Genomic DNA, 26965 nt, shown 5'->3' on the forward strand with positions numbered 1-26965 from the left:
GATTTTTGGAAAAGCAATAATCCAGACTCTGGAAAATAGGAAAGCATTGTGTGGATTTGCTGAAGATGGCTGCTTCACTCAGCACATGTGAAAAATACTTGGAGGCCCTGAGCATAAATAAGAGCAGCATTGCTGTGCACTGTCAGAACTCAGTACTTCCCTCTGGGTGTCCAGAGTTGCTGGGACCCCTGCCAGGGGGCTCAGAGACCCTGGCACACAGCCCAGAACACCTGTGGGTTTGATTATGACCCATGGAGCAAATTACAGCTTTGTATGAAGACCTGAAAGCCACAAAAGTTTAAGTCATGTAATAATAAAATTATCACTAAGTGAAAAAGTAGATTTTGGGGTTTTTAGAATGGGGGTTTTGGGGACAAGATGGAGCGACTTGGGCGTGTCCAGCCTTTCTTCTTCTTCTTCTCTACCTCCATCTTCTGCTGTGATGTTGGCACTTTTGGATTGGTTTAGAGTAGAAGCTCAGTATTACACTATTACTACAATTACTTTCCAATACCTATAGGTGATAGGTATTGGAAAGTAATTGTAAACATTGTACACGTAGTTTTTAGTATAAAGACATAACACCGCCCCAGGGGCAGGCAGAGTGCCTGGAACTGTCCTGCTGGATGGACCTTGGCTGGACAGGAGAAAAATTTTTATAGATAAGGAACAATAAACAACCCTGAGACCAAGAAATGAAGAGCTTTGACTCATTCTTCGAATGTGTGGGCTGAACCAGAGACATTTCAGGTGTCTCGGGGCTGCAATAAACTGCAGCCTCCCGAGAGTGCACGTGCTGGTGTGTGCAGGGCTGGGGAACGCTGGTGAGGAGGGATCTGCCAGGGGGATAACCCCATCTCTTTTGCTCTCCCCAGTGCTACAACTGTGAAGAGGAGGCCATGTACCACTGCTGCTGGAACACCTCCTACTGCTCCATCAAGTGTCAGCAGGAGCACTGGCATGCCGAACACAAACGCACCTGCCGCAGGAAAAGATGAAAGGGCTCCTCCTCCCCTAGAGTGCCACCCCAATGATTGCTATTCTCAGACAGAGCGGTTTTTGTTTCCAAAAAAAAAAAAAACAAAAAAAAGCCAAAATTGTTTAGAATTTGCTTCCCATTTTGCACCAGCCTTTAAACACTTTTCTTAGAAGAAATTTTGCACAGTTGTTTCAGTCTTCTGTTAGAAATGCTCCTCCAAAATTTTGTTGGCAAAATAATTGAACATCTGTTGGAGCAGGTTACTTCAAATAATTTTAAACTAGAGGATTTGTTGCATTTTCAGCAAATTTTAAGACATTTTTAGGTTTTACAGAGATTTTAATCTTTAAAAACAGCAGATCTAAAAACAAAAAAGTGATGCAAGTTTAACAAAAGTTAAAAGTTTAACATGTTTAAAAAACATTTAAAAACTAGTTCTGAATGTAAGAAGTACAGAACTGTTTCAGAAAAACGAGGCATACTACCTTGATGTAACGTTTATTTCTTAACCTTGTTGAGCTGGTTTTGTTCAGCTTAATTTTACTGTTTAAAGGCATTATCTATTGGTTATACCAGTGGGTACATGATTGAATTTAGGGAACAGGGTTGACACAGCAGGTGCTAGTCCTGCATATTTTTTCTTAAATATTTCCCAACTGTGTTTTATTTTCATTATTTCTTTTCAATATATAACTTTTATAACAAAATATTAGCTTTGATCTTGTAGTTTAAAATCACAGGGAACTGGGGTAATCTTTTACTGAGCTGGATCTTAGAGAAAAATGAATATTTAAATTTTGAAGTTTGCACATTTCGTCTTTGTTCTAACATGAGTGCTTATAACAAGAATAAGAAAAACCAAAAAAAAAAAAAAAAGAAAAAAACAACAGACAAACAAAAAACCCAACTACCTTTATTCATACTTGTAATTTTGAGGCATACAAATTACTTTATTGCTCCCCCCTTCAGCCTCCCCAATTCAATGTCATTTGACCACCTCTGATCTGGTGTCACCTGGTCCATTGTAACTGATAATAAAAGGAGAAAAAGCACTTAAGTTTCACAGAAGCCGTTATGTTTGTAGTAATGGGTCATTGCCTAATAATGAGCTCCATCACTGTACTCAGAATGAAGAATAATGCATGTTAATTTTCTTGTATTAAAGATGCCGTGATTTGTAAAAAGTCTGTATTTTGCGGAATGTCTGGATTAAGAAGCATTACCAATAGGAATGGATCGATAGTTGACAAATGATTTTCTTTTTGTTTGTTTTATATATAGATATATGAATTGCATCCATGTTCAGAGACAATTTTTTAAATAGATGTAAAGCTTACTTAAATAGCTTTTCTTTTAAAGTGTCTCCACATTTTAGTTTCTTTCAAAGATTGGTCTTAGACTGAGTCATATGCCCATTAATCATCCAGCTATTTTTTGAGAAGTTAGAGGAATAATTTGTAAATATTTATTTAGATCTTTGATATTTATTGAAAGCAATTACATGATGGAACGATGGAAGCTGAAGAATCAGGAGGAAAGCCTTTTAAAAAGTTTTCTCTAGGATTTGTCAGGGTCATTGTAAAGACAAAAATATAACTAAGACTTCTGTGAACTACCACTGAAATTCTGACCTTTTTTACTTACAGTGGTGATATACGTTAATTGACTAGATACTGCCAAATAATGCCCAATATGTTGCAGAAATTAAGTGGCAAGTCGATTGGAAAAAATAGTAAGTAGATGGTAACTTGTATTACCACAGCTGCATTATTGCCTGATAAATGTGTAATTAACTTTTGTCGCCTCTGTGTTGTGACTGTAAAACACTTCACAACTAAAATTCAATCTTGTTCGATTACTTTACAAGTTCCAAAACTTCGATCCACCCCTATGAAAGCAAGTATTGTGGAAATATTTTTGGTGTAAAATCATTCCAGAATATGTAATATTTAACTGATAGCTGCATGAAAGTAAGATTCGTGTTACTTTGGCTTTTTTGTCTCTGTTGACACGGTTGCACATTTCCAAGTTACTACAGCGTGAAAACTGTGTGTTTTAAAGAAAAAAAAAAAAAAACAAAACAAAAAAAAAAAAGATTGTGGCCTGGTTTTGTATAAGTTTTAGGTAAAATTACAATTGATTGTTTTAGGAACCATGATTTAAAATTAATTTTTTTCTGCAAATCATAAAGCTATATTAAAGTGTTGAGCTTAGCCACTATGCACATTGTAATTATTCATTGTGGCTGTCCAGTTTATGATGCATTCTGGCATTTTGTAAGCTGCTCTGACTAGCAATATATAGAGTCATTTAATGTGTTAACATTGGTTAATAAATGTATTTAAAAAAAACCCCTCACTGAATGTGTCTGTGTTGATTTTGGCCAGTTGTCCTCACATCCTGGGGTGGGCAGGCATGAGGCTGCTGTTAGAATTGGAGGGAGGATGGAGGCTGTGCCTGAGCTCCCAGGAGCCTTGGTCCTGGCTGAGGGGAGCCTGCAGGGCCAGGGAAGGGTTTCAGCATTTAACGTGGCTCTCAGCACTGGCAGTGAATCCTTCCAGTCCAGGCAGTCACCCCAAGTCCTGGTTTTAGAGCCAGGTCCTGCGCTGGCAGCAGCCAGGCTGGGCTCAGCCCTGCTTTGCCCTCACCAGAGGACCTGAGGGCCCATAGACAAATTCCTGCAGCCACCCAAGAGAAAGGGCTTGAGGCAGAGTGGGTCATCCTGGAACTCCACCAGGAATTCAGTGTCACAGACATGTTTTATGAAAAATCCTTTCCTTAGGATTTTATCTCCTGAGAAGCTGAGAGGCCTCAGGAACAAAATGCAAACAATGATTATCTGCTGCTGTGGAATGCAACAGGTGCATCTGTGACTGGTCTCATGTGGTTGTTTTAATTAATGGCCAATCACAGTCAGCTGGCTCAGACTCAGGATTTTGTTATCATTCTTCTTCTTTTCCTTGCTAGCCCTCTGATGAAATCCTTTCTTCTATACTTTTAGTATAATTTTAATACATCATTTACTTTTAATATAATATATATACATATCATAAAATAATTAATCAGCCTTCTGAAACATGGAGTCAACATTCTCATCTCTTCCCTGGTCCTGGGACTCTATGAACACTACCACAATTCAGGGCTGCAGTTGGTTTCAGTGTGGCAATTCAGAATTTCCTTATGGAAATTTAAACCTGGCAAGACCTGCAAGTCCCAAGGGATCCCTCAAAGTCTCTTTTATTGTTTCACTATCCAAACAGTTCTGTTCTTACACAAGTCATATTTTATTCCTTTATCTGGATGAAACTCAATTTAATGGCAACAGTGAACAGTGAATAAGCTGGCAAAGCAGGATCAGGAATAAGCAGCAGATCCCTTCAGCTCCCATCCCAGGGAATTTTCCCTTTTTGATGACTGCAGTCGCTCTTCAAGCTCAGCACTGCTCACCAGCACTCCAAAGGCAGAAACCCCCTGGGAAAATGCTCCTCCACTCCCTTCCCCTCTCCTCCTCTCCCCACATGCATTTGCCAGTTCAGGTGACACCAGTGGGGCCAGGATAGTGATCAAACAGATCCCTGGTCATGCCAAGGCATCTTCTCACCTGCAGAATGTCTGTGACCTGCCCTGCTCCATCCCTGTCCCACACTGGGCCCTGTCACTGCCTGCTGGCACAGCAGAGCAGCAGAGTTATCCTTGCACTGCCCCAGCTCTGCAAATTTCCTTTCATCAGGAAATTCAGGGTGAGGGGGGGGCTTGCTGAGTTCCTGCAGCATCACCACTGCAGGCAGTGGTCCTACAGCAACAGCCTTAAAGGCTTCAATATTTTATTGTTGGCTTCTCCTATTATTATCATTATTGTTGTTGTTGTCATTAATTAATTAATTTTTATTATTTTTTTAAACTCTAGCTATTCCTTTATTTTAATGAGGAGGAGCTGTGGTTTCTGCCTGCTGCTTCCTTTAGGTGGAGTGAGCTGCCCAGCTCATGGCTTGTTTGCCTCTCACAATCTTAGATGACCAAGTATGTGAAATATGTTTGGGATTTGTTACTGGTAGCTAGGGGCCACCCTGTCAATTTTAGCCTCCCTGAGTGTGGGCACATCTGTGATCTGTGCACATGCCTCTCAAATGCTTTCATAAATGAAATTAGGGGGAATATCTAAACCAGAGAGGCCCTTCTTGTGTTGTTTCACGTTAAGGAAATGCAATTGCAAGTAGAAAGGTCCATCCATTTGTGAGAATACTAGAATATTGTTGAGTTTAAGTGGGAGATGATTACAGTTAATGTAAAAGGAATAAAACCAACTATCCTGAACCTTCCAAACCCCATATTTTACCCTAATAAAACCTATTTCCAGATGTCAAAAGCCTTAACAGTATGAGAGACTGAGTAATGCTCTTTGAAAAATAAATGCTGGTTACTAGAGGTTCAAAATTGTAAAATCAGAAAGACAATCAAGAGGAAATTAACTCTGAATTATCTCTCCTGCTCCCCACGGCCCTGCTTGCCCAGGACCTCTCCAGCCCCATGTCCCTGGAGCAATGAATGAGGCACAGAAGGGAAGTTTCATCCCTTCAGTGATGACAAACAGCAATGAAGAGGCTGAAATTAAGCACAGCATCCACTTTGTAGATAATTTGTATGTGGAAGGGGGCTGATAATTGAAGATTATTCAGAAGAAATGCCAAGAGAGGCAGAGCAGTGCACACGAAAAGGCAGAGGGATGTGTTTGTTTACAAAGCCACCGGGCAGTTGCTGAACTCCCTGAGTGCAAACGAAGCTGGCGTGAAGCTTCAATGGAAATAGGATTTACCCTGGAGAGGGAGCTAAAAATAAACTCAGCTCTGCATCAGGAGACACTGTGAATCTGGTTACACAAAATGCTTTACTAGTGCTTGAAAAAGGACTTCTGCAGAAGAAAACAATGTTTATTAATAAAGCCAGAGCACGTTCATTTTTAACTATTTCATTAACAGGAAAGGTTAGGTTCATTAACAGGAAAGGTGGCTTTTTCAAACAGCCACTGTAGGTGGCTTTGGGGCCCCACTTGCTGCCACATTCTGGCTCTGCCTCCCATGGCAGCTGTGGGAGCCAGCTCTGCACTGGGCCGGCTTTGAGCCATGATCCCACCATGCCTGAGCACAGCAAAGTGCTTTTGTCCCTTGTAACAGAGCCTTCAAGGTGAAAAATGGCTTCATTAAAAAGGAACTCAGTGCCTTGCACACAGCAGCTCCTGAGGTCCTTGTCACCAGGAAAGAGGGCTTTGTCACTGTCCTGCTTGGGAGGTGTAGGAGCTGGCTCTGCTGTGGCTGGGCAGGGAGCAGAATGAGGCCCCAAACCCCAGGGCACAGGCAGGGACATGCCCTGCTGCTGGCCCTGCAGCTCAGCCCCTCCAAGGAGCAGCAGCCCTGGCTCATTCCCAAAGGAGAAGCAGGGCCAGGAACTCTGCCATGCGTGCCTGATGTGCTGGACAGAGAATTGCTTTGGCTGCCACAACACTTGCCTGAGTGACAGAGCCTTTTCCTGGCTTTTCACAAGTCTGTGAAGACCACAAGGGCTGCAAAGCCTTTTCATTTTGCCCCAAAGAAATGCAGGATGTGCAGCTCAGCCATGCAATTCTGTTTTCCCACTGACACTGGAGCCAGCAGCGTTTTAACCCTGGGCTCCCCAGTGCCACAGCAGGAGCTGCTATGGCAGGCTGGGAGGGGGGGCTGGATGCTGAGAGGAGCCCAGCACTGCCCTGCCCTTCCCAGAGCCGCTCCTGCCCTCCCCAGTACTGCCCTGCCCTTCCCAGCACGGCCCTGCCCTTCCCAGAGCTGCTCCTGCCCTTCCCAGCACGGCCCTGCCCTTCCCAGAGCCGCTCCTGCCCTCCCCAGCACGGCCCTGCCCTTCCCAGAGCTGCTCCTGCCCTCCCCAGCACGGCCCTGCCCTTCCCAGCGGTGTTTCTGCTGCCTCTCCCTGACAAATCTGGGTGGGGGCAATGCTGCCCTGGCAAGGAAAGCCCCCAGGCCCTGAAGTTTCTGTCCCTCCAGTCAGGGGGTGGCATTGGGATTTTGGGGCCAGGAAGGGGAGCAGGAGGCAGCTCACACAGCAGGGACTGCTGCAGGGACTGGATCTGTCCTGAAATGCCACAGACGCTGAGCTCAGGAGCTCTGAGCCACCTCAGGCTTCTCCTGGTGCAGGAGCCTCCCTTGGAAAGCCATGGCCAATTGTCACAGGGAGGGCCCTTCAAGCAGAGGGCAGCAGGAGCTCAGGCCTAAAGGCCAGAGGGCTCCCAAGCTCCTCCTTAGCCTGGCACAGCCCAGACTGGCAGCCTCAGCCTCTGCCTCAGCCTCTGGCACTGCTCCCACTCCCAGAGCCTTTCCCTTCAGCCCAAGGCTGATGGAAGCACAGAATCTCTGTACAGAATCACCTGCAGAGACAGAACCTATTTAGGGGCTTCTCTTAACAGCTTGTTCAGAGTTGGAATTCCTTTCTCCTAGTTGTGACCCTGCTCCAGACCTCTCTGGGCAGAGGGAGTGTTTCCACCTCTCCCGACTTCTGCTGCTTCACCATTTGGTGAAGAAAAGCAGTGTCTGGAGTTGCCTGTCCCGTTACAGACCTAATCATTATCCTTCCTGTGGCTCAGCATTTCCAAATCAAAATGGGACTTTGCCACATCCCAAAGGGACAGGCTGCATCCTGAGTTTGTGTCTGTCCTGCAGATGCACTGCCTTTATCATGCTGGAGAAACAAATGGTGCTGGCAGTTGTGAGTGAAGGGCAAAGACAGCACATGTGGCTCCTGCAGGAGCATGCATGATAAAAGATGCACTTACACCAGTTTGGCAGCAAGGCCATGGCCCTGCTAGGTGCTCCACTGAAGCAGGAGTTTTTAATGGAAGTTTTCATTGAAGAAAACATGGTGTTATTAAATTTTGTTAGAAAATTTTCAAAACTGAGTGATCTTCAACAGTTATTTCATTATGGCTTAAAACAGTAGTTAAAAGCCTCTTGTACTGTAAAAAGGCTTTGCTCCAAGACGAAAAAACACCTCCATGGAAGGAAAAACATAATTATAGCTGAGACCACACTTCTTCTTTCTCTTTGCTAACCAAAGAGCTGTGGGAGAAGAGCTAAACATTCCCATTCAGTTTTTGTGGCCCTACACCCTGGAGTGGCAGGAGAGGCTGTGGGTTTCCATGGTGGATGCCCAATGTCTGCCCTGGCACCAGAGGCATTTTCAGGCTGTGCAAGTCCATCCCTGCCCCTGCAGCCAGGACTGAGCCATGCAGGGACCCTGCAGAGCCACACGAGGGTGCAGCCCCACCCCAGCTCACTCGTGGTTAGGAGTGAATCCAAAAAAAATCCTCCTGTGGATTTCAGGAAAGTGTCCAAACCCAAATGTTAAAGAGAGGCATCCTAGAAATGCTAATGAGCACGTGTGTCTGCAATGGAAAGTTTAATTCCTCTGTCTCTCCTCAGCCACTTATTTCCTTTGGGCAGTTGGTGGCTCAAATTCTCCTGCTGTTCTGTGAATACTGCCCATGCCATACTCACCTGCTGGCCTGGCTTCATGGAAATGTTATTTTCTTCTTGCCTGCATCTGCTATTCCTGGTCTTGTCTTCTCCCAGGGTTTCTGTTCTTTAGTCCTGACACTTACCTGACACAGACCTGGTTGTTTTTAGTTTCCCAAACCACTGGGGTTGGGATGAACTCTGTCCATGCCTTGCACATGTCTGTCCTCCTATCTCCATACATTTCCTCTCCTGGGTGTTCCTGCAGAGCCCCTGGCTGAATTCAGCAGGGGTGGCTCATCCCAGCCTGCAGTCAGACCCTGGGCTAAGAGCAGTGAGGTTTGTCCCAGCACCTGCAGCTTCCTGATTGAAATGCACTCCCCCAGGTGAGAAAATTAAAATGCAGGCCCCTAAAGTTCAGTGCCTGAAGCCACAGGGTTAGATAGTCTCAGCTGCTTGTTCTTTACTTCCATATGCTAATCTTCTTTTTCTGGCCTCACCTTCTACACCAAACACTGTTCCTAAAACTGCCTAAATTTATGGCTACCCCCACTGGTGTCCTTATCCTAATAGCTCAGTGCAGCTCTTGGTGCCTTTCCTGGCATCTCCAAACCTCTCCCATGTGCTGCCAGTCACATTTGGAGGCCACTCCCAGTGGAATTCCATCAGCTTTGTCCCCTCCTCCAGCCACTCTCCACATGCCAAAGCACAAAATTAAAACGAGATCAGCTTTGTGCTTTAGGATCCACCATTAACTGCTCATTGCCGTAAAATATTTTGCAGTAATTAAAAAAAAATGTTATTATATGTGTTGTGGGATCCCTGGGAAAGAGACTTTTTTTTTCCCCCATGTGGATCACAGAGAAAACCACAGTGCCTGTGGAGAAATCTTGTTTGTGCAGACCAGAAAGAAGAGAGGAGCACTGGCTGTGACTGGCATGATGCAGCAGGAGCTGCTCAGTGAACCTGGGTGCATCTGAGATGCCAGGATGGTGCCAGAAGGGGCAGGGATGGCTCATCCTGGTGTGCTGTGCAGGAAAGGGGAGCAGCAGTGTCAGAGATGCTGATCTCAGCCAGGTGCAGCACAAACAAGGCAAACCTTGAGAGGGTTTTTGTACCAGCTTTAAGGTACAAAACAGAACCCCTCAAAAGAGAACAGAAAAAAAAAAAAAACATGAAAAGGAGAACCCGAAATCATGGTGAGTGAGAGCTTTTGGGAAGGTGGGCTGCCAAATGGAGAACTCCAGATGTAAAAAAATAACATACATTTATCTTTAAGAAAAAACTTGACAATATATTATTTTATATTTTATCCCCTCAAAAATGGTTAATTTCTACTTTCACAGTGTAGAATGTGGTTGCTTTTCTTTCTTTTTCCTCTTCAAATCTCAGTTTTAAAGCAAAAAAAAAAACAAAAGAAACAAAAGAAACAAAAAATTCAGAACTGGAGTTGGCTCTTACCCTGGGGCCAGAGGGGTCCATCCCCCTCGGGATGACTCTTGAGGCTGCAGCTCTCCCCAGTGCCCATCCAGCCCAGCCCCCTCAAACCAGGAGGTGCCCAGGCAGGAGCCACAGCTGGATTTGCCTCCCCAGGGGTGCAGGGGGTTCAGTGGCCCAGCAGGGACTGAGAGAGGCTCTGCTGGACAGAGATCAAAACTCCTCCAAACTCAGCTTTGCCCACAAGGCGACTCCTGAGAATTTGTGGTTGATCTCTGTGAATGCCCCTCCCTCCCTTGCATAAAGCAAATCTTTGTGTTGAAACCAGAAAAGGAAAGCTGCATGGTCTTTAATCAGACTTTTTTCCAATTCTTACATTCTTAGTATCAATGTGATAATGAAGAAATTATGCTGTTTCTATCATGCATGATTCTTCTAACCCTACAATTTTTTTTTGTTGAGATTTCCCACCACCTTGCAGTGTTATAGCCACCTTTTGCCAAAATAATTTTTAAAATGTGGAATTGAAGTATTTAACCTTTAAAAAACCTTAATTACATTAACATAAAAATCAATTCCCTTTTTGCTTTAATGAAACAGTTTGTAAAATTGAATCAGGAACCGTTCTGCCATCCTCTTCCTTCTGCCATCTCTAACTTGATTCTCCTTCCCACAATTTTTGGATCTCCCTCTCTGCTCAGGGTAATTGTGGGTCCACAAAACTGCACCTACCTCTTGTGATAAGCAACCTGAAATCTGAGCCACCAGAGATGGGATTTTACACCCTGAATTTCCCAGACAGGACTCCAGAGACACGAGGACTGAGAATTTCACCCTTCGAAATCACATTTGGAAAATGAGAGCTGTGGCCAAACCTCTTCTCTGGGAATGCTGGTGCTCAGAGCCAGCTCTGAAATAAGGTCTTTCTGGAAAGAGCCAATGGAAAGGGGCAGATCACATTTCCAGGATCACATTTCCATTGCCCGAGGCTGCTGAACCACAGGGAGGCTCCAGCCCCATGTGTGTGAGTGACCAAGCTGTAACCCATAAACTTCCACTGGCAGAAAGCTCCATCAGAGCTGTAAAACCTGGGTCAGGAACTTCCTTGGGTGACTGACTGGCAGCATGTCAGTGGCAGGACCTTGCAACAGAAGTGATAAGTGACAAATTTGAGGAGTTTTACAGTACTAATGCTTGTTATTGCTTCTCACAAAATGTTACCAAGCTTACAATAATCTTTACACTTTCAGCAAAAATGTGAACAGTATATTTGAATATATTAAAAAGAATTAAAAAAACATTTCACAAAAAACATTTGTTGCCATATGAAAGTCTTTCAGCAATAAATGCCCACACCAGTATTTAAACATTGTTAAAAGTATAATGATTTGTACTAATAAATTATGCAACAAGAGAGGTAAACAAAATAAAATTACAGTATAGCTCTCCATGTTCCTCCACCGAGCATCCACAGCTCTCGGAAGCTCCACTTTAGATGACTAATTAAGAAACTGATATTTTCAGAGCAACAAAAATAAAAGCTTTTATTTGTTCATTTGAATATAAAACAGGCGTTATCACAGATGTACAAAGCGTACTGGTGGTTTAACATACAAGAAGGTTGCTGTCCTTTGCACATAAAAATTTTTGTTTGAATCTGTGATTGGCTGAGTTACATGAATTTCTCTAACCAGTCACCACACTCTATGAAATAACGCTGCTAACATTCAACTGATAAAAGGGACAGTCTTCCCTTGGGTAAAGTGTCAAGCAGGATTAAATATATATAATAAACAAGCACCATGAGGAATCTGCTCCTGTTTGATTAGTTTTGTGTTTAAATGTTCATTGTGTACCCTCTCTTTTTGTGCATGTGCATCGAGTTGATTACATGGTTTTGTCTGACTCCAAAAGCACAAGGTCACAAGACAAACATTTTATACATTCTCATGAATGGTTTATCTACAGTACAGTTTCTAATACAGAACAATCCTTCTTTATTGCTCAGTCTGATGGTGCTTAAATGTTTCCTTCCTTTTGCTTGCACAACAAAACCAGAAACTCAGTTTATCATTTCTCTTAACTCAGGATTTAACAACCACAGATGACAGGTTGCAGAAGAGAGCTGTTATTAACTGCGTTTCACAACTGCATTGCAGTTCTTTTATTCTCTACAAATGCAAAGTTGACTTCGTGAAGGTTAAAGTGATGCTTTGAACGACAGCGAGATTTGTTTTGCAGTACTGAGATCAGCGATAGCAGGACTTCACAAGTTAGTTCACACACTGCAATTATGTTTGTAATCAATCAACATCTTGTCTGAAACCTTACAACAACTTGCCATTAAAAACAGATTTTATTCTTTTCAGGGAGCAGAAAATGAATTTGACAAAGTATGGGATTGGTCTGCAGAGCAGGAAGAGGGCTATTCACAGGACAGTGAGGGCGGAAAAGATGGCCTGAAAGAAAACGCGTCTGACGTGGCGAGATGCTCTGTACTGTACATGCAGACTAAAACGTCCCTACCTTTTAAAAAGATTTTTAACACCCAGCATCGAGACTCCCTTAAACGTGATATAAACATGATAACATTTGCCCTGCAACAATCTTAGTCATGCATATCCGGTAATGAGAGCCAGCACATGAACGTCATTTGGGACAAATAAGAAAAGCATTCTTGGACTGCAGCTGGTAAATCCCACTCTCGATCACAAACAGGTCAATTCAGTTACAACCACATGAAGGAAGGGGAAGGGTTTAAAAAAGGGGGCGTGGGGGGCAGGGAAGACAACAGAACTGGGGAATCAAACCCCTCTTTTCTCCAAAGGTAGTAAAATGAAGGCAGCTGTGATGCATGTTCTCCTACTCTTCTCCCGTGACGGCCTCAGGCTGGAGACCACGGGACTCCTCGGCTCCTTAGCCAGGCAGATGGGTTCCTCTGATGGTGTAATGCTTTAGGGACTAGACATTAAACCATTCCTCTGATGGTTTAGTGCTTTAGGGACCAGTTAGCAGATGCACGACCCGTGCCAAGGGTGGTAGTGACTGTTGGCTCCTCTCCGTTAAGGAATAAATTAAAGACCACCGGAACAATCGTTTCCTGTAAATGTAAACTGGAAGCGTTGGCCACCGAGCTACGTGTCCTAGCTGAGAGGCAAATTGATAACTCTGTGCAAAAAAACCCCAAAATTTTTCCTTATAGCAGTAAAAACACCAACTAAAACAATGAAAAAAATTGTGCAACAAAGTTCTGCAGCTAGACAACAGTGCTATTCCTCAACCTGCCTTTTCTAAGTCTAACAAGTGTATGCACATGCCAGCACGAATATTTATTGTTGCCTCCATGGCAAAGAAAAGAAAATTATTGTAGTGCATTTTTAGTCTTAAATTCATTCACTGCCTTAAAGGCAGCAATAATTCCACTTGCTGGTATCTAGAGGATTCTTTTTGACAGGGATACTTAGCAATCCAGGATTGCTTTTTTTTCTTTTTCCAAAAAATTTGTGAGTAACATTTGATTATCTACAGTGGGAGACACCATGCAAGTGACAAGTACTGCATTTTAAACTTTAAAATCTTTTGTCATTAGTGAATTTATATTTCATATATATATATTTGATGTGATACTATCCACTCAAGATAATACAACACTTTGTTTTTTATATTAGCAAACATTTCAAGAGTTTAATATTCTTGAATGTTTCTTCTCTTTTATACTTCTAAAGAGATCAAAATAAATTAAACGTTTTGTACATAATTACAGAAGAAGTAGTTAACTTATTTTATCTTTTTAGTTTAGTACAAAGATATTTGCAAGCTCATTGCCGAAATACACCTTATTTATAAATTTCTTCCATTCTAACGCGAACAGCAAAGGCTCTTTGGCCTTTGGGCTTTCAGCATCTCTGACAGAAAGCTGCAAGATTTCTAATTGAAAGGTGCTACTTTGGGTTTTCTCCTCGTACCACTACGTATTTTCCTAAGATGTGGGATCTAAAATGGCTTAAGTTAGTAATGGATCTGTATTCATCAGCCTTTTATGACATATTAAAACAAATGAAGGAAACAACTATTTGTATTAGTATGCAAATTGTTTTAAAAGAATCCATTTGGAGGGCAGAATAAAAAAAAAATCTACTTCAGCTTACTTAATGTAAAATACAAAGCCACATTTACTCAAAAAGCAGTATTGTCCAATAAGCAAAAAAAAAAAAGTTTAAAATGGGCTTTTCCAACACACTGAAGGGCCTTACCCATAGTCCTTCTTTTCTAAAATTTAGTGGTAAAAGAAAACATTTCACATTATATTTCCTGCCAATCGTGACTGCTTTGAAAAGTCGTAATAGAAACAGTTCCATTCTGATGAGTGTCAGTATCTTATCTGCACACTTTTTTAGTGGACACAAAAAAATTTTATACATCTATAGTAAAGTCTATGGAAGCTTTAAGGTACAAGACTACATGTTGTAGGCCACATAGATGGGATCTAGCTGGTCTGCCAAAAATCCATCTCGTAGGTGCATACGTTGTTTCTCTCCACGGGAGTTGATAGGAATTACACCAATGTCCACAACCACCACCACCCCTACAATCAGATAGTGTTCCTCCAGGACCACGTTGGTGACCAAAGGAACAAGGTCCAGAGCTTCTTGCTCAGATCCATCCAGCTCAACTACAACGACCAACAGATTTGTCCAGGTAAACACCGCACTGCAACAAAAGAAAAAATAATATTAGTAATGGGTTTTTTCATCCATTTCATTTTTTATCCCTTTTCTTGCACCTTGGTTACCGTTTGTTGGAGCTCCCGAGGCTCCTTCCGTGTGCTCAGGAGAAATTACACACAGCAAGAGAGAACACACTGCAGATGGGGCAGAACAGCCCCATGAGCTCTCTCTTTAATACTGTTGACATTTTAAGAATAGGCTGAACTTCAGAGAAACTTGCCAGTCATGGAAGGAGGCAGCAGGACAGCACATGGTTCCCTCTGAAGCCAGGGAAGTGCCACAGCTCTGCTGTGGTCATGGAGTGATGTGTGTGTGGAGGAGCCTCCTCTGGGGCATTTTGAAGAGCAGCCCAAAAAAACCTAGGAGTTTAACAGAGGAGGCAGCAAGAAGAACAGCAGGAGCATGGTCTGAGCTGAAAGTTCAGTGGGATAGCTCCTGCCAGGAAGGGTGTGGAGCCCTAGGAAGGCACATGGCACAGTGCAGGCTCACAGGGGTGCCCAGGGATGGAGCATCCTCCCCATCTCTGCTTAGCAAACACGGCCACGCGCCTTCGGGACTGGGCTGGCTGCTGCCCAGGCAGGTCAGAGCCCAGCACAAAAAAGCTGCAATTCTTCTGGACCAATTGGTTTCCACAGAAATAAGGCTGTGTCTCCATCTGTTTTATTTTGGCTGTTTTATTTCTGTTGGGTCTAAGGGGACAGGAGTTTTAACATTCCTGATTAACAGTTGAGACCGTCAAGGGAACACCATTATCCCCAGTATCTCCTCTTTGCTAAAAGAATTTTGAAAGATCCCAGAGTTTTGGTTAAGCCCTTGAGCCAAAGCAAATAAATTTTGGGTTCTGCTACCTGGGACCATTTCTGGCTAGGGATAATGCATCTATTCTTCCAAATATGGAGGCTGGGAGGTCAAAGTCTGGTGTATGCTTCCACCCAGAGTTTTACAGCTTCCCTTCATCCATCCTTCTCCTCCTCGCATCTCCAGAGTCTCCAAAGACTCTTGCATCTCATGGGAGGTCAGCACAGCTGAGCCACAAAGAGCAATCTCATTCTTCCTTGCAGGTGTTTAAGACACTTATTCCTCTAGCTTACTCCACAGAATAAATAATAATATTTATTATTCTACACATGTAAGCCATACATCAAGCCCTCTACCTCATAAAATCAGGGATAACTCCCCAGAACTGTCTTGAGCATAAGCATCTGAAAGTCAGAATATATTATGTACATAAGCCATCTTCAAAAAGAGCTTCTTATCCTAAGGTCAATGCTTGATTGAGACAGAAGTGCACTGTTTTAGCCTCCTAAGACAGCTCTGAAAATCCATGTACTGTGGAAACATATCTTACTTACCCAAAAATTATCTATGAAAATGTGCTCTGTGTTGATGCTTGACAGAATGGATTTTAGGAGAAAAGTACTTAACTCTTATAAAAAAAAATTCAGATCCTGCCAAAATACTATTTGATTGAATTCTTACGTGCTTATTGATCTGGAAAACTAATGAGCAGCCAAAGCAAGGATGAGAAGGCCCCTTTTAACTTAGTACTGCTGTGAAATGAATTTTCATTTGTAATTATGTTTTCACAGACATTCTAGTAAGTTTTGATTGATACTGAATTTTAACAAAATGAAGTATCAATCTGCACAGGTGACCATCTCCAGAGAGGTCCCGGAATTTTTATTGATTGCTGTACAAACATCTAAATTAGTATTATATATATTTTAACAAAAAACCTGGAGAGGTTTCATTGAAGTGTGAGTTAGCATTTAAAACCATGCCTGGAAACTATTGCAAGCCTGTTACTTGGGAAAGCAATTAATAGCAAGATTCAGGAGCAGGTCCCTCAAACATGGTTTAGAATAAATTAGTTTGTCTGAATTCAGGAAACTGATTCCCAAAACTTTCATGAAGCTTCTCTTCAGTCCTAAAATAAGTGACACTCCCAAGAGGCTTCAATTTAATTTAAATCTCATTTCATATGTCATGGTTCTAACTCAGTGGTGATCACTGGAAGTAAAAGGAAATATTGCTCTTTATGTTCTTACTGGTTGAGATGAATTTACATTAGCCACTGTGTCTCTCTTATGCATACATCAACTTTCTAGCCCTGATGAATAAAAAACTCAAAACAAAAAGCTAGGGACCAGGAAGGCTGACCTTTCCTTAAGAAATAATTGAGTCACAATAATCAAGTCACACCCAATAGATGCAAAACAGTCAAAGCACTGAGCTGGGAATGGCCCCTCCTGCTGCTTCCACATCACCAAATGCCACAGGAAAAACAAGGAAGTTGTCAAAACACCTCCAGGGAAAGAAGCTCCTAATTGTTTTCTTCTCCAAATACCTTGTGTAGCTTTGTGTATACAAACCACTTCTAAGCAAATTCCAGGAAGCTCTGTTCTGTTCCTCTTTTGAGACTCTGACATTTAAATGAGTCAACCATGTGCTTTAATTAAAGCACATACATTAAAGCACATACCACGTTTTGTGGTATTAGAAACACTTTCAAAATGCACAGTGTGTGTTTACATCACAACAAAACGAGACTGTGCCACTCTTTCACTTGTTATGTCTTAAGACACAGGAGATCCAGAGTCAGAGGTTGTGGATTTTGTGCTAAAGTATCTTAAAAGACAAGAAATATTTTAAATGACCTTTCAGATGTGATCCTCAATGACAGAAGCTGCCCAGCAGGATCACATGTCAGTCAGCACATCCTGAGTCCCTCAGTGGTGCCCAGTGTTACAGCATGAGCTGCATTTCTCTGAGGGTGTTTTCCAATCTATCAGCTGGACACACCCAGCACCTTCTGTGTGCAGCAGCAATTGATCAGTTAAATCCTTACTGGGGCATTGTAACTGAAACAAGAAAAGAGGCTCATGCCCCTGTCCACAGAAAGGGATATACAAATTATAAATAATAATAAAAATAAAATGAGTTAGCTGGCCATTATTTTGTCAAGAGTTGTTTCACAAAGACAAAAGAAGGGTCTCTAAGAAAAGCTGAAAAAATTACGAGTGAGAAGTCAAGGACAGTCAGGACAAGGACTGTGAATAAAAATTCCATGATGATTATTTGGCAGAACATTGGTTAGGAAAAGGCTGGGAACTGTGAGGAAACCAAATGCTGTCACTCAGAACAACTGTGTGTCCCTTTTCTGCAGGGATCACATCTGAGACACATCTAATTCATTAACAATCTCTATTTTGAGATAAAAACAAGCCTGAAATACTGGCCTTAAATATTGGCCTTTGGGCAAAAGGAAGCAACATTACAGTGTTTTTTTCTGAATTCTCACTCCTGTGCCTTGTACACAATTACCCAACTACTGGGAAGAGTTAAGGTACTGAGAATTATCAATGGTGTTTTTCTCTGGTTGTTCCAGCTTACCCCAACCCTTTTCCAGTTGCCACTTTTTCACTCAGGATTTCCATGGTTGTGGAACAAAAAGGGTCCTTAAAGTGCTCTCAGCAATCTTGAAAGCAGGAACATAATTTAAGCATTTTTTGGTACTGAAACCCTGCAATTTCTGCAGTGTGATATGGCTGCTTTATTCACTGCCTGTGAGCTTGTAATTTGGGGGGACACCACCCTCTGACAAACAGATACTGCTGAGCACAGCAATTTATCAATCTATGGCCATCTTATAATAGAGCAGTCCTTAAACAGCTTGCTCTGAAACCTTTCCATCCACTGCTGGTACTGATCTGACACATTTTCAAGGGGAATTTCATGACATTCATAAATGTTCATACTGTTCTATATGAAGGCGCAGAACCCAGTTCCTTGTGTAATGCCTGTCTGGCACAAAACCATTCCAGCAGTGATGATGCTCAAGGGAGGAGGCAATAAGGCAAAACCTCAGTTACAGTCAGACAAGCAACTAATTTTTTCATTTTAACTGATATTTAAGAAAAAAGCGAAGTCTTTTACTAAAGACCAGTTCAGCTGCTGTGCTTCATTCATTATTAAGCTTCCTGCTCCAGGCCACACCTCTGCAACCAGGACTGAAAAGAAAAATGCACTAAATTGCTCTGGCTATTGCAACAGATTGATTTTGGCTGAAAGGTGAATAGCTGAGCTGTGGTTGTAGCAAAACAAGACAACAACCTGACCAAGTCTTCTGATGCAAGAATAATGAAAAGCAATTTGTGCTCATGTCGGCCTCAAGAAATGATTTCCTGCTGTGTACATCTGAGGATGATACATTGATTAAGACAACATTATTATTAACTCATTGATTTACTGCTTCAATTTCCATCTGACCTTGATTTGATCACTGCTTCATTTATTAATAACCAATTCAAAAATAACAGAGTGTTCACTAATAAAATTTATTAGTGTGTTCAGTTGTTTGAAATGTTTGCTTGCTTATTTCTTAAAAAAAAGAAGAAAAGAAAAAGAAATAAACTGAATGAACTTATCTGAAATCAGTCCTTTCTGATTGAATCTTTTTGTGAAAAGTTTCATCCTAAGGACACATTTGCAGCTGGGTTATAAATCCTGTGACCATCCCAACAGGCCATTTCCTGGATCAATTGCAATATCCAAGGAAAAAGCCCAGACATTATAGATATTTCAGCTTTTTCTGAGGGCCCTGGTGTTCTATAGCCCTTACCATTCAGTGATGCTCTTGTGTGCTCTGATGACAGAGGTTTCGATATCGATCGGGTGGTACCTCATCCCTCGCAGCTCCATGGCTTCATCCAATGCACCCACCACATAAAGTGCATCATGGCGCTCTGCAGGAAAGGGATTTTTATAAAAAATAAAAGAGAAAGATTCTATTCTCCAGTACTTTAAATTATAGAAAGTTCCCATTAAGAACTAAGTAAAATAAGTACAACATAAGTTATCCTCGAATTTCTGAAACCCTGAAGTGATTTCTAAACTAATGAGCATTTTCCATTACTGAAGTGCAATGCAAAGCAAAAAACAGAAGAAAGGAAGGCAGAAACACTATTTCCATTTGAAAAAGACAAAGGAAGAAATCTTTATCCAAAGACAGTGGCAGAATTCCTGATTTTCTCACAGGTGGATGCAGAACATATTCTTTTTGTTTAAGGCACTCTGCATAGAAAATAAGTTCCTTGTTTCTGTTTTTTCAAAGAGAAAGAATAGATTTGATCCTGATAGTGTGGCTGATATTCTTCCAATTGCTTTGAGGTGGTCACTACAAGTGCCTTTAATCTATTACAAAGGTGTTTATCAATAAAATAAAAATGTGCTCTAGCTAGATTGTAAATTGCTTATTCAGGTAACTTAAGCATAACATTTTTGTAGCCCATATTTTTTACCTACTGAAGAAATAAATGAGGCTGAAATTACACTTTTTAAAAGATACTAGGCTGAAAATAAATAATTACATGCTAGTCATGAAAAAATATTTGCTAACAGACTTAGAAGCAGATAACTGACTCTTTTTGCATGAATTTGGATAGTTGTGTGGTGGTGTTGTAGTGACAATATGAGATCTACCTAATAAAGGATTCAGAAATTTCTGCACTAGGAGCTAAAAGCAGGAGAATGGAGCAACTCTTTGCTAGGAGAGTACCTAAACTATTTGACTGATTAAGTTGCAATATCCTCAGAGAATCCTGAATTTTTTCAGTGTTGGGCTATCATGAAATGGAAAAAGCCAGTGCAACCCAAAGTAAATCTCTTCAGAAAGCACCATTATAAGGACACAGCACCAGGCCTAATCCACAGGGAATGCTAAAACATATTCAGATTTGATTAATTCTTTCTTGGCTGAGAAGCAGCTGTTCTAATACCATGGGATCACTCCTGGAGATGTTCACAGCATTGCTGGAAACCCTACCTGGCCAACAGCCTCCCCTGGCCAGCTCAGCCACAGCCACTCTGCTCTGTGCTCCTCAAAAATCACAGAAAAAAAAAACCAAAACCAACATTTTCCCCAGCACAGCCTTTGTGCCTGGCAGCACTGGCTCACTTACATGTGTACAAGATACAAGGAACATCATTAAAACAAGCAAGGGAGTCCTGTACCTCCCTGACAGAAACCCAAACACCCTACAGCTTCTCTTGCAGGCTGCTGCTTGTGTTACATGTCAGGATCCAGCCCTCTGGGGTAAAACAGGAGAATCTGAGGAATGGACAGATCCTGAGATTAGCTTTATAACAGAGGTGCTGGTCACAGGAGGGACAGGGCTCAGACTCCCACCAGGCTTTTTCCACCTGCACAAATGCATTCCTGGGGACACGACTGCCAAAGCAAATGATGGCAATTTCAGCTGTATTTCATAGTTTTCCAGTTGAAGCACTGGGTATATTAACAGTGCCAAAAGGTCACTGGTGGAAGGCATTTATAGTACCTGAAGTACAACAAAGTAAAAGCAGCTATTTCAGTAGGGAAATCTTGCCCTCTGATTTATTTTCTGATTATTTTAATTAAGGATTTCTTTGCAGTTTTACAGGCTTCACAGATGGAGCATGTTGGGAACCACAGGGCCAGAGGGGCAGGCAGTGTCACCCAAAAATTCAAATTATTTGTGTAGACCTAGATGGTGAGAAACCTCTTACCTCCATTTGCATCTGTGAGTTCTGTTCTTCTCAGGAACCCCAGATAACCAGTCCTTGCCCAAATAGTCTGTGTGTCTCCAAAGCTGAGTCTTGAGTTAAAATGATCTGATTGCAAAGATTCATCTCCATAGATGGTAAAATACCCACTGGCGTTGTGAGTGCTGTGAACCCATATCTAAGTTAAAAGCAATTATACTGGTATTAATTAAAGTAGCTTTTGAGAATGAAGCATTATTGAAAATTCTTGATGCAAATATTTTTAGTCATAACTAGATAATACTAAAAATGTCTTTTAACACAGTTTCTGAACCCATCACTGACCCAGTTCTAGCACAGAGACCCCAATCCACTTTTTCTGAAGTTGCAGGGCAGCTCTGAGCCATGCCACGTTCCTCACTCCTGGTTCAGTGTATTTACCCCAGCACAGCATCCTCCATGAACACCAGACAGACAAATTATTTTAAAGGGTGAGTGAGGCCAGGGACCTTCCCCCATGGAGAAGGATTCATTGCATCAAACTTGAAGCATCATGGTAATTTTTACAATTTCAAATTAATGAACTCTTACAGAAACTCACAAATTAGACTGTGGTTTTAATTATGATCAAACATGTTCTTCATTTTGTTAACTAGATTTTTAACTGCTTGAAAATAACATAATTTATTTTCTCACTCTAGAAGCACAAAATAAATTCGAAAAACATATAGTCTTGCTCAGCTCAGCTAATGAGAGTACTTCAGTGCAGTGAAGCACAATGATTATGGAGAACAGCATAAGAAAACCATCGAGCTGTAAACTTACTTTTCATGTAAGCTTCCACCAGAATCAGCGGATCACCAAGTATAAAATACAGTTAGGAAAAGCAGATTTTTTTTCTTTTTTTTAACTTGAGGTGTTATTATTTAGAAACAATATGATAACAATTTTAATAATGACACAAATACCACAATCCACACTTTATAATGATCAGCAGAATTCACTATTTTCCTAACTGGGCATTTGATTAGATGTATCATAGGAAATCATTAGCATGCAGAACAATAGCTTTGTCTCTGGAATTTAGTCCAGAGCATACAAAGTTCAGGTTCTCATGACTCACCTCACCAAGATGAGAATCTCCTAAGGGTCCCTTTGTTTCTGGATTAGCAATAATGATACGTACTCCTGGCAGGATCTGTTGAAAGAAAACATGAGGCAGTAAGAAAGCAGGTACCACCTTACGCAATTGTTTGCTGATGCTTTGTCCCCAAAGAACCTTCATTACAAACTACAAGAAATCCTTAACAAACCTTTAAAAGTTAAAGTAGACTTATAGTGCAAAAAATATAAAATAGTCCACAGATATGAAAAATTCTGAGATAATTGGGAAATATGACAAAACTGCTTCTCTTTGTGATTGCTGTTCCATCAAATAACCTCCTCAGAAATGAAATGTTCACCTGCAGAACAAAAGTCTGACCAAATAGCCCTTGTCTCTATGAGAATACATAGCAGGATAGGAAAAACCCCAATGAACCTTCGGCCTAAAACAAGGAGAAAGCCAGAGGCATCATGCAATCTCCCAGAATAATGACCTGCTGTGAGAAATGCCTATTTTATGATTGGCTTTTTGCAAATATTAAAATGAACATTATATGTGTTGTGTTAGAAAGCTATACTGTATTAATTCTCTTAAGTAGTGTGTTAAATATAGTTTTAGGTTATAAAAAATGTTAAAATAGAGACTATGCTATGTAGGATACTTTTTTTAAAGAAAGGACTTGCAGTGAGATAGCAGTCACAGGGCGCCTGTATATTTCAGAGAAAGAGAATTTATTGCTCCATTATCAGGAGAAATAAACTTCTTCCTGCCTCGAAGGCACTGTCAGGATTCAGAGGAAGAAGCTGAGGATGACCAGACAAAATCTGTATTTGATTGGAATTTATGCATCATGTATGAGGTGCATGAATATGCAACAGGTTATTGTTTTTAAGGGTTAATTCTCTGTTAATGTGTGTCCTTTTTTGGGCTCGTGCTGCCCAGAAATAGGTACCCGGACATCCATAACTCTTTGTCTCTGTTGTCTCATATTGTCCTAATTCAAATTGTCCAAATTATTATTACTCTAATTGTATTACTATTTTTATAACTATTTTATTACTATTAAACTTCTAAAATTTTAAAAACAATTGATTGGCATTTTTCACATCTGCCAAAGTCCTCATGCAATGGACATTCAGCAACTACAGAGGTGGATGCTGAGCCCTAGAACAGAAAATGGAGCATCCTCTGAGCATGAATGTCTGCAAAGCCGTGCACAGAAAGCTTCAGATGAGCACCCAGAGCACCAGAGGCTGCCCCTCTGTCCTGCCCCTGTCCCCAGAGGATGCCCCAGCAGGCACAGTCCCTCTGCAGTGACCAGTGAGCTCAGCTTTGGCCATCTCAGACCAGCTCCCACCACAGTGCGCTCTGCATCCATGGCACTGCCTGCACCATTTGTCAGCTGCCTCAAGAATGACACACAGGGAATGAAAAACCTTCTTTTTGCATAAAAGAGGGAATTGATTTCTGCATTAAAGAGCAAGGCACAGGTTCTGAGAGAGCAGTAATGCATCAGTTACTGCCATCATGCTGTAACCTCAACAGTAAAGGAAGGACATCAATCTGCACAGCTAATAGTGCCTTCCACAGTCCTACATTCATGTAAAAATGAACAGAAATGGATATTTGCTGAAAATATGACCATGAAAGTTACACTTAAATCTTCTTTAAGTACTTACTTTTCCAGACTCCATGAGAGGCAAACTATGTGGAGATCCTCTTTCGACTAAACGAACTCTGTAAAATAATATGTATAATTCACAGTTGTGTTTATTTGCTTTTTATTAATATTTAATTCTGAAAGGAATGGTTAATGGTTGCAGAGTTTAATTTATTTTTGCAAGAGTTGAAGCTTATATCCTGTTATGTGGGACATAATCAGACCCAATATGTAAAATTAGTCAAAATTTAAGGAAGGAAAATAATGAAAAAAAGATGTGTGTGAACTTTTTCTTAAATAATAAATTCTTCAAATGTAGTTGGTGCCTTCTATTTGTTTTTGATAGACTTTTGTAAATGGAATTCCATGCACAAGAGGGATCTAAAATATTGATTTCCCACAAGAACATCATAAAAGCCAGGGCACAGACACAAAAGTATGTGAGCTGAGTGAGCAACCACATTCCACAAGCAGCTGACAGCTAAAATCAAAATCATATCAAAATAACTCATAACCTGGCCTTAGCTCCAAATCTGCATTTGCAATCTTTTAATTATTTTCAATGGACAGGGGTTGATAAACATTTTAATGTTTAAAAAAATAATTTAATGAAAAATGTTATTAATGCTGAGATCAGATCCATTCTCAGAGTGTGACTTTCTTGTGCTCTATTCCTTTTTAAGATAAGTTATTTCCCCACTAAATCAACTGGAATGTCATCTCTCCTTCAGTGGTGTCATGGTCTGGAAGGAAATTTCCCATTTAACCTTAGAAAAGTACTCAGCAGGGTAGAATGAAAGAGACTCCCAAGTTCTAAAACAGCTGATGATCTCAGCCAGTACATGGCAAAGAAAATTTGGTAACATTTAGTTATTCCTGTATCCTAAGTAACTTAAAAGTTCTAACAACCATGGAAACCTTAAAGTTCCCGCTTTTGAACAATATCCATAATCCACTTAACCAAGCTAAATCTGGACTTGTGTCTCAAGAGCTGTTCCTGTCTCTTTCCTCCCCCCAGCTCTGTGCATCAGAAAGACAAAACCCCACAATACAAGATTCCTAAAAGCCAACCAAGTAAAAGGTAAAGATGAAACATCAGATGACACGAAAACAGGCAGGAGCAGATGGGTGGAGACCTGGATCCCATTAGGCTGAGCATAAAGCTGAGTCTATTAGGAGCAGTCACAACAGATCTTTTTCTGACTGTTTTGAGGTCTTTTTATAGCCAGAGCATGGCAGTGCTCACTTTGGGAAAGGAGGGCTGAGGCACAGAGAGACCTCAGCCAGAGGTCCCTTTGGAAAACAAAGCTTTGGCAGGTTCAGACCCTAAGCAGAAAGGAGATGGAAAAAAAGAGCTTTCTCTCTTTTTTTTTTTTTTTTCTTTCCTCTATTTCTTTGCTCCAAGAGTCTTCTATAAAAGGTGAGACTGCTGAGGTCAAGGCAGGAACAGTGAATAGTGTTTTATCTGCAGTTCTGGGAAGTCTCTCAACCTTGATGAATGGGGCAGGGCTAAGCCCTGAGATATTGCACATCAGTGTGAGCAGCTCCTCTCACTAACAGGAAGATACAACCCAAACACTCAGGAATTTCAGACCTTTTTCCAAGTTGTGTTGAGAGGAAAAGGATGTGAAGTGCCCTACAAGGGGCACTGCTTGGAGCAGGCACAGTTGGGCACTGCAGCCTGACTTACAAGGTGTGTAACAGGAATCACTTTTCAACACTTGTTCAACTGCCACAAAACTCCCAGACCAAGCCTAAAGCACTAATTCCCTGCTCTGTGTGTTACATTGATGTTATTCCGCCCTTGTTTACACTGTTGTGTTACATGTGTCACATGGGTGTGTTTTTGACATCTCCTGCTGAGCTGAAAAGCTGCAGAGCCACCACTGGATTGATGGCAAAAGCCACAGCATCCATTTGTCCATGCAGGGACACAGACACAGGGCTGCAGAAAGCCAGGCCATGGGAGCCTCTCTAGCATGTGTGTGCAAGGCTAAATTAATGCTGCTCCATCTACATCAGCCACACTTGTGGCAGCAAATGGCAACCAAATGGCACACAACCACACAAATGGCAGCCAAATCATAAATATTTAGGAGTATTCAGCAAGGGTTTTAAAAATAACACTATGTATGTTGAAATGAAATCAAATATTGCAAAAGGCAGTTGCTACTAATGCCTGTATATTTCTGCCTTTGTATATATATATTTGTTCTGTAAAACCCATATCAATCTAGAAATAGAGAAAGTCTTTAACTGAGTTCTTCCAAACAACTGACATCTCCAATCTTTCAGTAGTTATTTGCAGACAGGCAGCTATTCCTGGAAGAAATAGTCGTCATCTCATCCACTTGGTACCTCCTTTAACAAAGTTATTTTACCTATTATTTACAAACATTTGTGAAATTGAAAAAATCTTGAAAAAAAGACAATTTAGAAAACCTCAGCTACAAGCACTGTTAAGAGTGACAAAGGTCAGGAAGCACTTTATGGAATTTAAGATAGGTTTAAAGAGAATTCTATTTGGATAACAGTAGGAAAACCCTCCAGGGCAGGACAAGTGTAGGTCAGAACTGTCCAGCTGCCCAGAGATACTGGTGGCCTTTGCTCCCCTCCTGTAATTAAGATGTGCCTCCATGAGTTTTGCTGGAATACAGGCCTAGGAAAAATCATAAATAATAAAGCAACAGATTCGATGGTCAGTGGCGTGACTACTGGAAAAGAATCAACAGTGATAAATCAGACAATCCCCTCTTTGCTTTCAGCACCCGTGCTTCCCATCTTGTTCTTATTATCACTGGAGTATTCTTCTAGTTCCCTTCTCCACCTGTTTAGTTTAACCTTGCCTGATTTTTTAGCACATGGTGATCTACAGAAGGTGCAATTTCTCACTTTCCAGCTCTGTTAAACCTCTCCCACTCTGTGCTTCCTACCTCACATCCCTACAGAGTTTTCATGGCACTGCACTAAACATAGAAACAGCGTTTCCTGGAGGTTTTCTGTGAGGGCCCTCTTAGCACCCAAAACCTTGCATCCCTT

At 41.4% G+C, this 26965-nt stretch overlaps 2 protein-coding genes across 8 annotated transcripts in view; one reads left to right on the forward strand and one right to left on the reverse strand.

Annotated features, from left to right (window-relative positions):
* Positions 1-3331, forward strand: part of ZMYND11 (zinc finger MYND-type containing 11) — a 106183-nt gene extending 102852 nt beyond the window's left edge. For all 5 annotated transcript variants that reach the window (XM_058019151.1, XM_058019175.1, XM_058019185.1 and 2 more), the window contains one exon: positions 876-3331. In XM_058019151.1, the coding sequence (XP_057875134.1) occupies positions 876-998 (123 nt within the window). In that variant the 3' untranslated portion in view covers positions 999-3331. The remainder of the gene's footprint in view (positions 1-875) is intronic.
* A 7758-nt stretch (positions 3332-11089) lies between these two features.
* The window catches only part of DIP2C (disco interacting protein 2 homolog C), a 311260-nt gene continuing 295384 nt past the window's right edge, over positions 11090-26965 (reverse strand). For all 3 annotated transcript variants that reach the window (XM_058021234.1, XM_058021225.1, XM_058021242.1), the window contains 5 exons: positions 23946-24003; positions 22285-22359; positions 21186-21360; positions 19261-19384; positions 11090-14622 (listed from right to left, as the gene is read on the reverse strand). In XM_058021234.1, coding sequence (XP_057877217.1) covers positions 14370-14622; positions 19261-19384; positions 21186-21360; positions 22285-22359; positions 23946-24003 — 685 coding nt within the window. In that variant the 3' untranslated portion in view covers positions 11090-14369. The remainder of the gene's footprint in view (positions 14623-19260; positions 19385-21185; positions 21361-22284; positions 22360-23945; positions 24004-26965) is intronic.

This window comes from Melospiza georgiana, chromosome 1 (genome assembly GCF_028018845.1).
Source record: "Melospiza georgiana isolate bMelGeo1 chromosome 1, bMelGeo1.pri, whole genome shotgun sequence".
NCBI lineage: Eukaryota > Metazoa > Chordata > Aves > Passeriformes > Passerellidae > Melospiza > Melospiza georgiana.